The 13,857-nt window shown below is 45.1% G+C and overlaps 1 protein-coding gene across 1 annotated transcript in view; it reads left to right on the top strand.

Annotated features, from left to right (window-relative positions):
- LOC134346945 (IgGFc-binding protein-like) overlaps positions 1 to 13,857 on the top strand; it is a 235,050-nt gene that overhangs the window by 90,283 nt on the left and 130,910 nt on the right. Inside the window, exons 43-49 of the mRNA XM_063048829.1 lie at positions 1,386 to 1,514; positions 3,402 to 3,540; positions 7,405 to 7,546; positions 7,652 to 7,848; positions 10,622 to 10,763; positions 10,914 to 11,155; positions 13,034 to 13,182. Of these exons, the coding sequence (XP_062904899.1) occupies positions 1,386 to 1,514; positions 3,402 to 3,540; positions 7,405 to 7,546; positions 7,652 to 7,848; positions 10,622 to 10,763; positions 10,914 to 11,155; positions 13,034 to 13,182 (1,140 nt within the window). The remainder of the gene's footprint in view (positions 1 to 1,385; positions 1,515 to 3,401; positions 3,541 to 7,404; positions 7,547 to 7,651; positions 7,849 to 10,621; positions 10,764 to 10,913; positions 11,156 to 13,033; positions 13,183 to 13,857) is intronic.

The following is a 13,857-nucleotide window of genomic DNA, read 5'->3' as shown; positions in this document are numbered from 1 at the left end:
TGTCTCTCTACCAGCAGCCACAAAACAAAGAAACCCAAAGGAACCCTTTGAAACAAACGAAAACCATCTGCATGAGAGACAAAAACAAATTGTGCAAGCAAACAGCGCACTGAACTGAAGTTCACAGGAGTGATTCCACAGCCCTTGGTTGCAGGCCACGGCCCCAGTTCAGTGTAGTGACCTGAATCTGCCCATCCCTCGCCTCCAGCCCTGACACCCCAACCTTCTCGATCTGCCTTGGTGCTCAAATTGTCCAAGCCTCGCGTCATTCCTTGCTCTTGGATCCGGGCTCCACCGTTTTGATACACTCGTAGGCTCGAGCCTCGCCATCTCAATTCGGACAGTTCCCAACCTTTCCAATTCAGCTCAGGACTTCAGGTCTTTCCTTGCTGTCGGGACCGGCCTCGTGCACCAGAGCTGTACCTATTCACAGCACACTGATTTAATGCGACCATTCATTCACCAACTCCATTGCCCCACCATACCCCACCACTTCCTTTCCTGGTTGTGACCCACTTGAGGGTCTCAGCACGAGCCAGCCCCTCCTGCTCATTGCGCCCAACTGCACATGCTCATGGCACTCCACCTATCATTTTCACCTTTGCTCTCGTGTTAATGATGCCACATCCAACGTCAAATTGGGACGATGGGAGCTAGGCCCAAGAGCATGTTGTAGCAGCAGGGTCTGGGGCCCAGAGCAAGGAATGACCTGAGGTTGGACGATATAAGCGCCAGGCTAGGTCGAAAAGATCAGGGGCTGGAAGCAAAGGTCGGGCCAGTGTTCAGCTCACTGGTGCACAAGTTTTAGCCGTCTCTACACTGAACTTCAGCTCACTGCTCCAAGTGGTTTACTCATCTCTGCACTGGGCTGAGGCCGTGGCCTGCAGTTAATGGGCTATGGAATCAATTCTGTGAACTTCAGATCTGAATGCTATTTATTGTCTGCACAATTTGATCTTTTTCTCTCTCCGCACATTGGGTAGTTGATAGTCTCCTTTTGTTGTCAATGGGTTCTTTTGGGTTTCTTTGTTTTGTGGCTGCCTGTTAGGAGTCAAACCTCAAGGTTGTATAATATATTCATACTTTGATAATAAATGCACTTCGAACTTTGACCAATGTGCCCACCGCTGTTCCTGTGCCTCTCTTTCTGCCCACCTGCTATCCCAAGCAATGCTTTCAGGACATCATGCCCTGCACACACATTGAGGCACCCAGACGTCCCACTAACCCCTCCGTGTGCAGAATCTTTCCCACCAATCCCATTTCATCCACACTGACTTCCTCACCACCCCCCACCGAAGTATTTCATGGTCCAGAGCCTCCTCTGCTAACCCCTGCATGTGACCGCTCTGATCTCACTCCTGTCTCCCTCTCCCTCTGTCCAGCTACTCCAGCCAGTTGTGCGGCCTGTGCGGTGACTACAACGGGATCCCGGGCGATGATTTCAGAACTCCCGAGGGACAGGTGGTGAAGGGAGTCAATGACTTTGGCAACAGCTGGAACGTGGACCAGAAGTAAGTGGCAAATAGGAAGGAAGACAATTTGTTTCTTTGTTTCTCCATCTCTACAGTCTTTTCTCAGTGAATCTGCTGAAGGTTTGTAGGGATTCTCTGAATAACAATAGTATGTCAAATTGACATAATTAGTTTAACCCTTTATTCCAGCGGAGAAGGCCATGATTGTTATCCATTTATCCACCCTTGTTGTCCTGTCCCGTGGCTTGTGGTGCAGCGGGTGGGAACCATGCCATTTCTTTAGTATTTTTCTTGTCTGTTTTTTACAAGGCCGAGTTGCTAGCTCAACACTCAACGCAGCACGGATGGAAAGTGTGCAAGGAGCCAGCCGGATTTGAACCTGGACCACTCACCTCAAAGTCCCGAGCAGATGCCACACCACCAGCCAGCTTATTTATCCACCCTTACAATGATCAAAATTATCTGGTCATTATAATAAAGTTTTTCATATTTTTAAATAGATATTATTATTATTACATCAATCAACCTCTACAATTTTGAGGGAAAGAAGATTGAAAGTACATTTATTATCTAAGTACACATGCAGTACGCAACCCTGAGATTCGTCTTCCCACAGACAGCCATGAAACAGAGAAACACCATGGAACCCGTTCAAAGAAAAACATCACACAAATGGCAACAAAAAAGGACACACCACAATCAACAGCACACTGATGATGGCTCCTCTTGTGGTGAGGAAACTTTTTCAGATGAATTGCCAAGATCAGAGAACAACTCAACCCAATTATAAAGAATATTAGGGAAAATGTATTTGAACGATCTGATGAAGGGCTGCAATAAAACATTTAAGGAGGCTTGTGTGTAGCATTAACACTCACAGCCTGTAGTTAGGTTGATAGGAATGTTTTTGTGCTTTTAGTTGTCTGTAATTACAGATGAGCATTAATCTTTTTCCTCTCTCATCTCTGAACCCCATCACCATCTGTGCGAATCGGGAATAACACCTCCATCTCTCTGACAACCAACAGTGGCGCACCACAGGGATGTGTACGTAGCCCACTGCTCTACTCTCTCTACACTCATGGCTGTGTGGCGAAGCACAGCTCAGATGGCATCTATAAATTTGTTGCTTGCAGAATTTCAGATGGTGACGAGAAGGCTTACAGGAGTGAGCTAGATCAGCTAGTTAAGTGGTGTCACAACAATAACTTTGCACAATGTCAGTAAACCAAAGAAAGGGTAAGACAAGGGAACACACACTAGTCCTCAAAGAGAGATCAGAAGTCCAAAGAGCAATTCCAAGTTCCTGGGTGTCAACATCTCTGAAGAGCTAACATGGACCCCACATATTGATGCAGCTACAACGAAGGCACAACAGCTGCTATATTTCATAAGGTGTTTGAGGAGATTTGGTACATTGCCAAGGCTACTCGCAAATTTCTACAGATGTACTGTGGACAACATTCTAACTGGCTGATTCACTGTCTGGTATGGGGGAGGAGGGTAACCACAGCACTGTATTGACATAAGCTGCAGAAAGTTGTAAACTTAGTCAGCTCCATGATGGACACCACCATCCCCAGCATATAGGACATCTTCAAAGAGAGATGCCTCAAAAAGCTGACATCCATCATTAAGGACCCCCAACACTCAGGATGTGCCTTGTTCTCATTGCTACCATCGGGGAGGAGGTACAGAAACCTGAAGGCACGGACTCAACGATTCAGGAACTGCTTCTTCCCCTCTGCCATCCAATTTCTGAACGGATATTGAACCCATGAACACTACCTCACTACTTATTTACCTTTTCAGATATACGTGTACTTACTGTAATTTACAGTTATTATGTATTGCAATGTAGTGCTGCTGCATCACAAGTTTCTTGACCTATGCCAATGATATTAAACCTGATTCTGATTCTCCCAGCTGTACCTCGACTGACACCGAGGTGGCACCGCAGTGCTCCGAAGCCGAGCATGAAAAGTACGAAGGACCCTTGTACTGCGGGATGCTGTTAGATCGTTTCGGCCCATTCGCTGCCTGTCACTACAAGATTGACCCCATGGTGCGTAAAGCGTCATCGCGTTCATTATATCTTTCACTCCTGCTTTCTCGGTTATGTTCTTCTCCAACAGCTTGCAAACCTGTTTGATAAGATCCTGAGTGAAAAATACTCCAGCCCCACTTTCATCAGTTGTGTCCTTGCCAGGCCTAGAGGAGTGTGTTCATTGTACTGAGTACAGCAGATGGGATGTTATGTTGAAGTTGTATCAGACATTGGTGAGGCCTAATTTGGAGTAGCGTGTGCAGTTTGGTCACCTACCTACAGGAAAGATGTAAATAAGGTTAAAAGAGTACAGAGAAAATTTATGAAGATGTTGCCGGGACTGCAGGATCTCAGGAAAGATTGAATAGATTAGGACTTTATTCCTTGGAACATAGAAGATTGAGGGGAGATTTGATAGAGGTATACAAAATTATGAGGGGTATAGATAGGGTAAATACAAGCAGACTTTTTCCACTGAACTTGGATGGGACTTCAACCAGAGGTCATGGGTTAAGGGTGAAAGGTGAAATGTTTAAGGGGAACATGAGGAGAAACATCTTCACTCACAGGGTGGTGAGAGTGTGGAGTGAGCTACCAGCACAAATGGTGCATATACGCTCAATTTCAATGACTAAGGGAAGTTTGGACAGGCTCATGGGTGTGGATCGGTGGGAGTAGGCAGTTTAAATGGTTTGGCCCAGACTAAACGATCACCGCAAACAATAAAGAGGCGAGCAAAAACGAGGCTGACTTGAGGGTCGAGGCTTGCGGGTGTGAAACAGGTTCGGAGACACGTGGTCGAGGAGGAGTGGTCAGAATGAGGTCAAGACCAGAATATGGAGAAAAGTCGGAGCAGAAGAGATTCAGAGCCTGTCTACCTAAACCGAGAGCGAGGTTTGATCAATCAAAGCACCGGTAAAGGTCACATTATGGCTGGAACATGGCAGTGGGGTCCAGGCCCAGAGCGTACTGATGCAGGGGGGCCCGGGTCTCTAAGCAAGGAATGACCCAATATTTACATGATTTAAACACCGGGCTGGATGGATCGAAAAGGCAGGCTGTCAGGACCAGAGGGGATAGTTGGACCAGTTCCTCTCCCTACTCCGCGGCATTTACTCTGCTCTTTGCTGCGTTGAGGCTGAGGCTGTGGGCCTGCTCTGGCAATTCCAGGCTTTGTGTTTCGATGTCTGTGACATCTTGCCCACTGTGTGATAGGCTGAGGCTGTGGGCCTGCTCTGGGCTTTGTGTTTATGGACTCACATTCATTCTGAATGCTGTTTGCTTGCTTTTAATAGAAACATAGAAACATAGGAAATAGGTGCAGGAGTAGGACATTCGGCCCTTCGAGCCTGCACCGCGATTTATTATGATCATGGCTGATCATCCAACTCAGAACCCTGCACCAGCCTTCCCTCCATACCCCCTGATCCCCGTAGCCACAAGGGCCATATCTAACTCCCTCTTAAATATAGCCAATGAACTGGCCTCAACTGTTTCCTGTGGCAGAGAATTCCACAGATTCACCACTCTCTGTGTGAAGAAGTTTTTCCTAATCTCAGTCCTAAAAGGCTTCCCCCTTATCCTCAAACTATGACCCCTCATTCTGGACTTCCCCAACATCGGGAACAATCTTCCTGCATCTAGTCTGTCCAATCCCTTTAGGATTTTATACGTTTCAATCAGATCCCCCCTCAATCTTCTAAATTCCAATGTACAAGCCTAGTTCATCCAGTCTTTCTTCATATGAAAGTCCTGCCATCCCAGGAATCAATCTGGTGAACCTTCTTTGTACTCCCTCTATGGCAAGGATGTCTTTCCTCAGATTAGGGGACCAAAACTGCACACAATACTCCAGGTGTGGTCTCACCAAGGCCTTGTACAACTGCAGTAGTACCTCCCTGCTCCTGTACTCGAATCCTCTCGCTATAAATGCCAGCATACTATTCGCCTTTTTCACCGCCTGCTGTACCTGCATGCCCACTTTCAATGACTGGTGTATAATGACACCCAGGTCTCGTTGCACCTCCCCTTTTCCTAATCGGCCACCATTCAGATAATAATCTGTTTTCCTATTTTTGCCACCAAAGTGGATAACTTCACATTTATCCACATTAAATTGCATCTGCCATGAATTTGCCCACTCACCCAACCTATCCAAGTCACCCTGCATCCTCTTAGCATCCTCCTCACAGCTAACACTGCCGCCCAGCTTCGTGTCATCCGCAAACTTGGAGATGCTGCATTTAATTCCCTCATCCAAGTCATTAATATATATTGTAAACAACTGGGGTCCCAGCACTGAGCCTTGCGGTACCCGACTAGTCACTGCCTGCCATTCTGAAAAGGTCCCGTTTATTCCCATTCTTTGCTTCCTGTCTGCTAACCAATTCTCTATCCACATCAATACCCTACCCCCAATACCATGTGCTTTAAGTTTGCACACTAATCTCCTGTGTGGGACCTTGTCAAAAGCCTTTTGAAAATCCAAATATACCACATCCACTGGTTCTCCCCTATCCACTCTGCTAGTTACATCCTCAAAAAATTCTATGAGATTCGTCAGACATGATTTTCCTTTCACAAATCCATGCTGACTTTGTCCGATGATTTCACTGCTTTCCAAATGTGCTGTTATCACACCTTTGATAACTGACTCCAGCAGTTTCCCCACCACCGACGTTAGGCTAACCGGTCTATAATTCCCCGGTTTCTCTCTCCCTCCTTTTTTAAAAAGTGGGGTTACATTAGCCACCCTCCAATCCTCAGGAACTAGTCCAGAATCTAACGAATTTTGAAAAATTATCACTAATGCATCCACTATTTCTTGGGCTACTTCCTTAAGCACTCTGGAATGCAGACCATCTGGCCCTGGGGATTTATCTGCCTTTAATCCCTTCAATTTACCCAACACCACTTCCCTACTAACATGTATTTCGCTCAGTTCCTCCATCTCACTGGACCCTCTGTCCCCTACTATTTCTGGAAGATTATTTATGTCCTCCTTAGTGAAGACAGAACCAAAGTAATTATTCAATTGGTCTGCCATGTCCTTGCTCCCCATAATCAATTCACCTGTTTCTGTCTGTAGGGGACCTACATTTGTCTTTACCAGTCTTTTCCTTTTTTCATATCTATAAAAGCTTTTACAGTCAGTTTTTATGTTCCCTGCCAGTTTTTTCTCATAATCTTTTTTCCCCTTCCTAATTAAGCCCTTTGTCCTCCTCTGCTGAACTCTGAATTTCTCCCAGTCCTCAGGTGAGCCACTTTTTCTGGCTAATTTGTATGCTTCTTCTTTGGAATTGATACTATCCCTAATTTCTCTTGTCAGCCACGGGTGCACTACCTTCCTTGATTTATTCTTTTGCCAAACTGGGATGAACAATTGTTGTAGTTCATCCATGCAATCTTTAAATGCTTGCCATTGCATATCCACCGTCAATCCTTTAAGTGTCATTTGCCAGTCTATCTTAGCTAATTCACGACTCATACCTTCAAAGTTTTATGATTTGTGCTTTATTCTCTCTATGCATATTGGGTGTTTGTTAGTCTTTTTTTAATGGGTTGCATTGGGTTTCTTCTTTTGTGGCTGCCTGTAAGGGGAGGAAACTCAAGGTTGTATAATGTATACATACTTAGATAATAAATGTACTTTGAACATTGAAATTTGAGCCATTTTGCTTTTGATTTTACAACACTGACCATATTTCATAGCTGATGCCTCTGTGTGAGTTGAGCTGCTCTGAGTTTGTACTAGGCACCGTGCTATGGATTGTTTGTTTCAAGTTTACATTCTACAGCCCACTTTCTTTCTTTTCCTTCACAATAAGATGTTACTCACGCATATTCATATTTCAACCTGTGATCCACTCCTCCCTCTCCCAGGCCTTCTTCAAGGACTGTGTGTACGACATGTGTGCGATGGACGGCAACAAGCAGCAGCTCTGTGAAGCCATCGAGGCCTATGTCACCCAGTGTCAGCAACACAACGTCACCATTCAAACCTGGAGGAGCGAAACCTTCTGCCGTACGTAGCACAGAGATCACACACCACACCATCAGAGATTTCTACAGCTTTTGATCCAAGTGACCGTGCTGGCTGTGAAAACTGTTCCTTTTTCTTTCTGTGTAGCTCTCCGGTGCCCGCCGAACAGTCACTACCAGCCCTGTGCCTCAGCCTGTCCAGCCACCTGCCTTGAGCCTGGTCCTCAGCTCTGTGACCAGCTGTGTGCCGAGGGCTGTCAGTGTGACAAAGGCTTTGTGCAGAGCGGAGACAAGTGTGTCTCAAGAGACCAGTGTGGCTGTGTGTACAATGGAACCTATTACCAGGTAAGAGCCATGGTCTCATTCATGACAATGAAATTTCTGTGTTGAAGTTACTTTCTTGAATATTTATACAATCTGATCTCTGTCTCTTGTGCGGCCCTAAGGGAGACCATACAATCTAAATTTCAGTCTTCCACACAACACATTCAACACTGGCCCTTCTACGTAATGCTTTTGATATGAAGGTTTCCCCTTACATTATCTTCAACAGAATGAGAGCACTTCCCAGTTGTCTATCCATATTTATAACACTGGACAACAAAGTTTTTTGAAAGTGTTGCTTTGTTTTGTTGTTTTGTTATGATAGACCGCTTGAAGCCGAACACAAATATAATTTCAAACCACTTGCATCACGTAGGAATTTGGAGAAACAAGAAATTAACTTTTCCTGAATATTGTGTGTTTAATTGCATAATGGTCCTGACGCTTTGTAATAATTCAACTAAGCTAAAAATGTTTTGTTGATGACTTTCAGTGTCTGAGGCTTCTCGCTTAAGTGTCCAACAATAATCAGCCAGCATTAATGGATTCTAGTTGTCCTGATACAGTTTCTCCAAAGTCATGGTGAAACCTTTCACCATGCTCATCACTGACAGCGCCAAGATTTGCAGGGAAAAAATCTAAATGTGAATGCAGAAAATGAATCTTTAGTGACATGTTGTACTTCATGGTTTTGTGTGCTTGAAGCATGTTCTCAACCAGCTGCACGTGGTTTGGCGCTCTGTAGTTGCCGAGAAAACCTTTGAATGCCTTCCACACGATTTTCTCTGGTTCCACTAGAAGGTCTACGAATTGCTTGTCATTGATGACCTGTTTGATTTGTGGACCAACAAAAATGCCTTCCTTAATCTTGGTATTAGTTAATCTGACTTGAATTATGAATTGAAATAACAAATGCAGACAATTTCAAAATAATAGTGTGTGAAAGGGAAATGTCACAGTGATTTTCATGATCAGCAGCCCAAAATCTGAAAGATACATCCAAAAGTATTCAGGAAGCAAAATCTTTATTGTCTAATGTAATCAGTCATCCCAGCACTAACCTGATTATCAATATATTGTAGAATGCATTATTTTGTGTTTGCTTATTCATTTCAGCAGGGATCAATTCAAGATATGATAAAAGTCTTTAAAATCATTAAGTGTTTTGAGTGGCCACCGAACTTACCCAATTGTATTCTAGACTGATTGTTGGTAGTGGGTTGGGGTGGGGGAGAACAGTGAGGCTTCCATCAATCAGGGTCGACCATGGATGTTGAGTCCTAGCTCTCTAGATACACAAGTCAGGCCAGTACAATATGGTGAGCAAGCTGTTGCCCATGTAGCACTCTCCTCCTCTCCACACAGCTGATGAACCCAGAAGAACATCAGAGACCGACAGTTTGGCACCAGTGGCATAGCAGGAGTTGCCAGCCATTGTGAGCATTTAAAAGGTGGTGGGAGCTTGTCCCCACTACCACCCCGCAGGTTATATCAACCTTAAGGTGAAGGGGGAGGAACAAAACAGAGGATATCAGCACTCGATATCAATGATGAAATATTATATAGGATTCTAGAAAAGAGGCAGTTTTGTTCTGCACTAATCTGGATGATATCAGTGGGAAGGAAATAAGTTTCAATGATAGGAAGACCAGATGTAGTGCAGGTGGGGATCCTGAAAATGAGTAATGATATTGGCTGGTTGTGCACTTCTGGTTTTTGTGTCATGTCATGTACCATTCAACTGGGTCTTCTAACATACAGAAACAAACTATGACAAACTCAGAGTAGATCAAATTATAGCTGCATTTTATTCACTCGCATGTGAAGCTACTCCACATTCTCATTGGAGAATAGCTTCAATCTTATAGCTCAAACAGAGCATTTTTATACTTTTCACAGAAAACAATAGTTAGGTTGTTCAATCTCACCAGTTCCTTTTTGTCACATTACATTTCCCAAAAGTTGCAAATTCATCAAGATTTCAGGGTTACAGATACATTTCCACATTCGTTGATGCTAAAAGTTACAACATCCTTCTTGATTGACTGTGATCTGCTGCAAGATATAAAACAGAGGTGAAAGATGCTGCACAAATGCAACTGTTACTGCCAGTCAAGTAAAGTTTATTGTCATTTAACTATATACGTGTATACCATCAAGCGAGACAATGTTTCTCCAGACAAGGGTGTATAACACAGTAGTACACATAACATACAGTAACTTAGGAAAGGAAGGATAAAATCTACAGATGAATTACACATAGATGAACAAAGTAAAGTGCATACGTTAAATATTGTCGGTTACAGACAGATTAACCAGTGACACTTAGAATGCAGTGAGGCAGGGAGTTCGGAAGCCTAATGGCCTGAGGGAAGAAACTGTTTAACTTCCAAACTGTTCTTGTCTTTATGCATCATAGTCTCCCGCCTGATGGTAGAAAGTCAGAGGATGCTGGATGGATGGGTGCAATCCTTAATAATACATAGGGCCCTGCATACCCAGCACTCCTGATAAATGTCCCCATGGATGGTAGAGAGACCCCTATGATTCTCTCAGCCATTCTTGCAGTCCTTTGTAGGTACTTTCGGTCCAGTGCTCTGCTGCTCCCATACCAGATGAGATGCAACTTGTCAGGACGCTCTCAGTGGTGCTGCTGTAAAATTCGGTTCAGATGAACCGGAGGATGGTAATGAGCCTCAGTCTCCTCAGGAAGTGGACGTGCTGCTGTGCCTTCTATTCAGGTAAGTCACCCTTCCCCACACAACTCTAAATGTGCATCTCTCTGTGTTTCCAGCCTGGGGAGATCATCTGGTCTGAGGCCTGTAACCAGGTGTGTAAGTGTCTGTCCAGCAACAACGTCCAGTGCACGGACACCAGCTGTGGCCCCGACGAGTACTGTGACAACAAGGGTGGTGTCCAGGGCTGTTATCCTAAAGGTAAAGGGTCAGGGGTACTGGGTGAGGGATGAGTTTAATCATTCTCTTTCCTCTCCCTTCCCATTTTGTTGATTTTTCCTAGTTGTGACTATGGCAACTCTTGATATATGGACTTAACTCACCTTTCCCCTCTTCCTGTTCTCCCCTCAGACTCGTCCACCTGCACCGCATCCGGAGACCCCCACTACACCTCCTTCGACAAGAGGAAGTTCAACTTCCAGGGTAACTGCACTTACGTATTGGCCAAGCCCTGTAACTCCAGCCTGACCCCGTTCACCGTGTATACGGCTAATGAACATCGCAATGGAGTGAAGACAGTGTCATATGTCAAAGCGGTTCACGTCAGTGTCTATGGCATCACTGTGTCAATACTCAGGAACAAGGCCGTCCAGGTGAGAGGCTGATGTTCAATTTAACCATGGATGGTTCGCACCACTGAATCTGATGACCCAGAGAATGTTGTTGGGTGACGGGGACTGAAAGACAGGGAGAAGAACGAATGAAGTTAAGCCATAGTTCCGCAAGAATCAAAAACAAAACTGGAAGTGTAGATCTCTCCTACATTGGCAAGACCCATCATAAATTGGAGGGTACATTGGCTCCATCCGCCAAAAGTGGAACATCTTGGTGGCCAAACATTTAAATTCCCATTCCCGTTATGACATGTTAGTCCATAGCCACCCTCAGGGTGGAGGAGCAACACCTTATATTCCATCTGGGTAGCCTCCAACCTGATGGCATGAATATCGATTTCTCCTCTGGTCAAAAAACATTCACTCCCCTTCCCCCTTCTACTATTCCCCACTCTGGTCTCTTACCTGCCTATCATCCCCCCCTGGCCTACGGTCCACCTCCCCCTTTCACCTACGGTCCACTCTGCTCTCCTATTAGATCACTTCCTCTCCAGCCCTTCACCTTTCATACCCACCTGGCTTCACCTGTCACCTTTTAGCTATCCTCCTTGCCTTCCCCCCACTTGTTTATTCTGGCGTCTTCCCCCTTCCTTTCCAGTCTCGATTAAGGGTCTCGGCCCAAAACATCAACTACTTATTCATTCCCATAGATGCTGCCTGACCTGCTGAGTTCCTCCAGCACTTTGTGTGTGTTGCTCTGGATTTCCAGCATCTGCAGACTTCATTGTGTTCGATGAAATGCAGGAGCGGAGCCCGTGGCTGCTTGAGCCTGCTGTTCGTTCTCATCCCAGGTTAAACCCCACCTTCAAATGATTCAAAGTATGTATGTAGTATACAACCCTGAGATTCATTTTACCCACAGACAGCCAAAAAACAAAGAAAACCATGGAACCCATTCAAAGAAAAACATCATCCCTCTCATGCAAAAAACAAATCACGCTAATGGCAACAAGAACATCAAACCCTGACTCCCCCCCTCCCCATAATAGTTCATTTCTCTATAGGCTAGTCTTTGCCAAGAAAAATTTCAATAGTTTTCTGGTATAAGGTATTCCAAGGATTCAGGATTCACTTAGAAGAAAATTTCCTTCTCATCCCTGCCTTTATCAGAATCCTTTATCCTGAAACACGGCCCCACTCCAACATTTTGTGAAATTTGTTGTCTTTGCAGCAGCAGTACAATGCAATACATAATAATAGAGAAAAATGTGAATTAAATAATTAAATAAGTAGTGCAAAGAAATAGAAATTAAAAAGATCTGAGGTAGTGTTTGGTGACATACCATATCTCCTCAAACTCCAAATGAAATATAGCCCCTGTTGTGCCTTCTTTGCAGCTGCATCGACATGTTGGGTCCAGGTTAGATCTTCAGAGATGTTGACACCAAGGAACTTGAAATTGCTCACCCTTTCCACTGCAGATCCCTCTATGAGGACTGGTGTGTGATCCCTCTTTTCTGAAGTCCACAATCAGCTCTTTGGTCTTACTGACGTTGAGTGCAAGGTTGTTGCTGAGACACCACTCAACCAGCTGGTTTATTTCATTCCTGTATGCCCTTCGTCACCATCTGAAATACTGCGTATAATAGTTGTGTTCAGTGAAGTAACCCTTCATTCTTCTAAACTCCAATCAGCGTGGGTCTAACATAGTTTAGCTGTGAGATATTTTCCTTTTCTAACTATGGTTTTCCCTCTTATACCTGACAAGGTTCTCAGTCACCACCCCATTGTTTTTCACATTTCTGCTGTCACTTCCTCTGCTCCTAGCCGGAGCACCCGACCTTCCAACCACATCCAACAGAGGAGAAAATGTCTGTGCTGACTGACTGCCAGTTTTCTCCCTCTGCTGCCTTCCAGGTGGACGGAGAGCCAGTGACCGTTCCCATCCGCCCGCTCCCCGGAGTCACCGTCAAACCTTCAGGCAGACACGTGGTGCTGCAGACCAACTTTGGCCTGACCGTGCGCTACGATGGCAGGCACCACGCCAACGTGAAAGTTCCCAGCGAGTAAGTACAGCCATGTGTCACTCTCACGGCCTTGTGGGGCGGGGTGGGGTTGTGGGATGCACACCTCGTTATCAGAGTGTCCACATCTACCTCACTCACCCAATAATCACCAGTGTCTGCTCAGTCCTCACTGTGACTGCACCTGCACCCCAGCCTTCTGAGGGCCTTGTGCTCACTATTCTTTTGCCTACGCTCCATGCTTGAGGAAAACTGCAGAACACTGATCGTATGTCCATATCCTCCATTGTCCTCTCCATGCTTCAGTACATTATGAGTGCAAGGTTGTGTCCCAGTTGCTGATTGTGACTCACCTCAGGTCCTCAGCATGACCCAAGCTGATATGCTCAGAGCCCTAAACCCCACATTCTCAGTGCAGTCCAACTACCATTTTCTCCGTTTGCGTAATGTTACTCATACCACCACAGTTCACACAGCTCCACACCGAACATTTCCGTAATGTTACTCACACCACCACAGTTCACACAGCTTCACACCAAACATTTCCGTAATGTTATTCATACCACCACAGTTCACACAGCTCCACACCGAACATTTCCGTAATGTTACTCACACCACCACAGTTCACACAGCTTCACACCGAACATTTCAGTAACGTTATTCATACCACCACAGTTCACACAGCTCCACACCAAACATTTCGGTAATGTTACTCAC

This window comes from Mobula hypostoma, chromosome 5 (assembly GCF_963921235.1).
Source record: "Mobula hypostoma chromosome 5, sMobHyp1.1, whole genome shotgun sequence".
In the NCBI taxonomy this organism is placed as follows: Eukaryota; Metazoa; Chordata; class Chondrichthyes; order Myliobatiformes; family Myliobatidae; genus Mobula; species Mobula hypostoma.
This window is presented reverse-complemented; position numbering and strand designations above follow the sequence as displayed.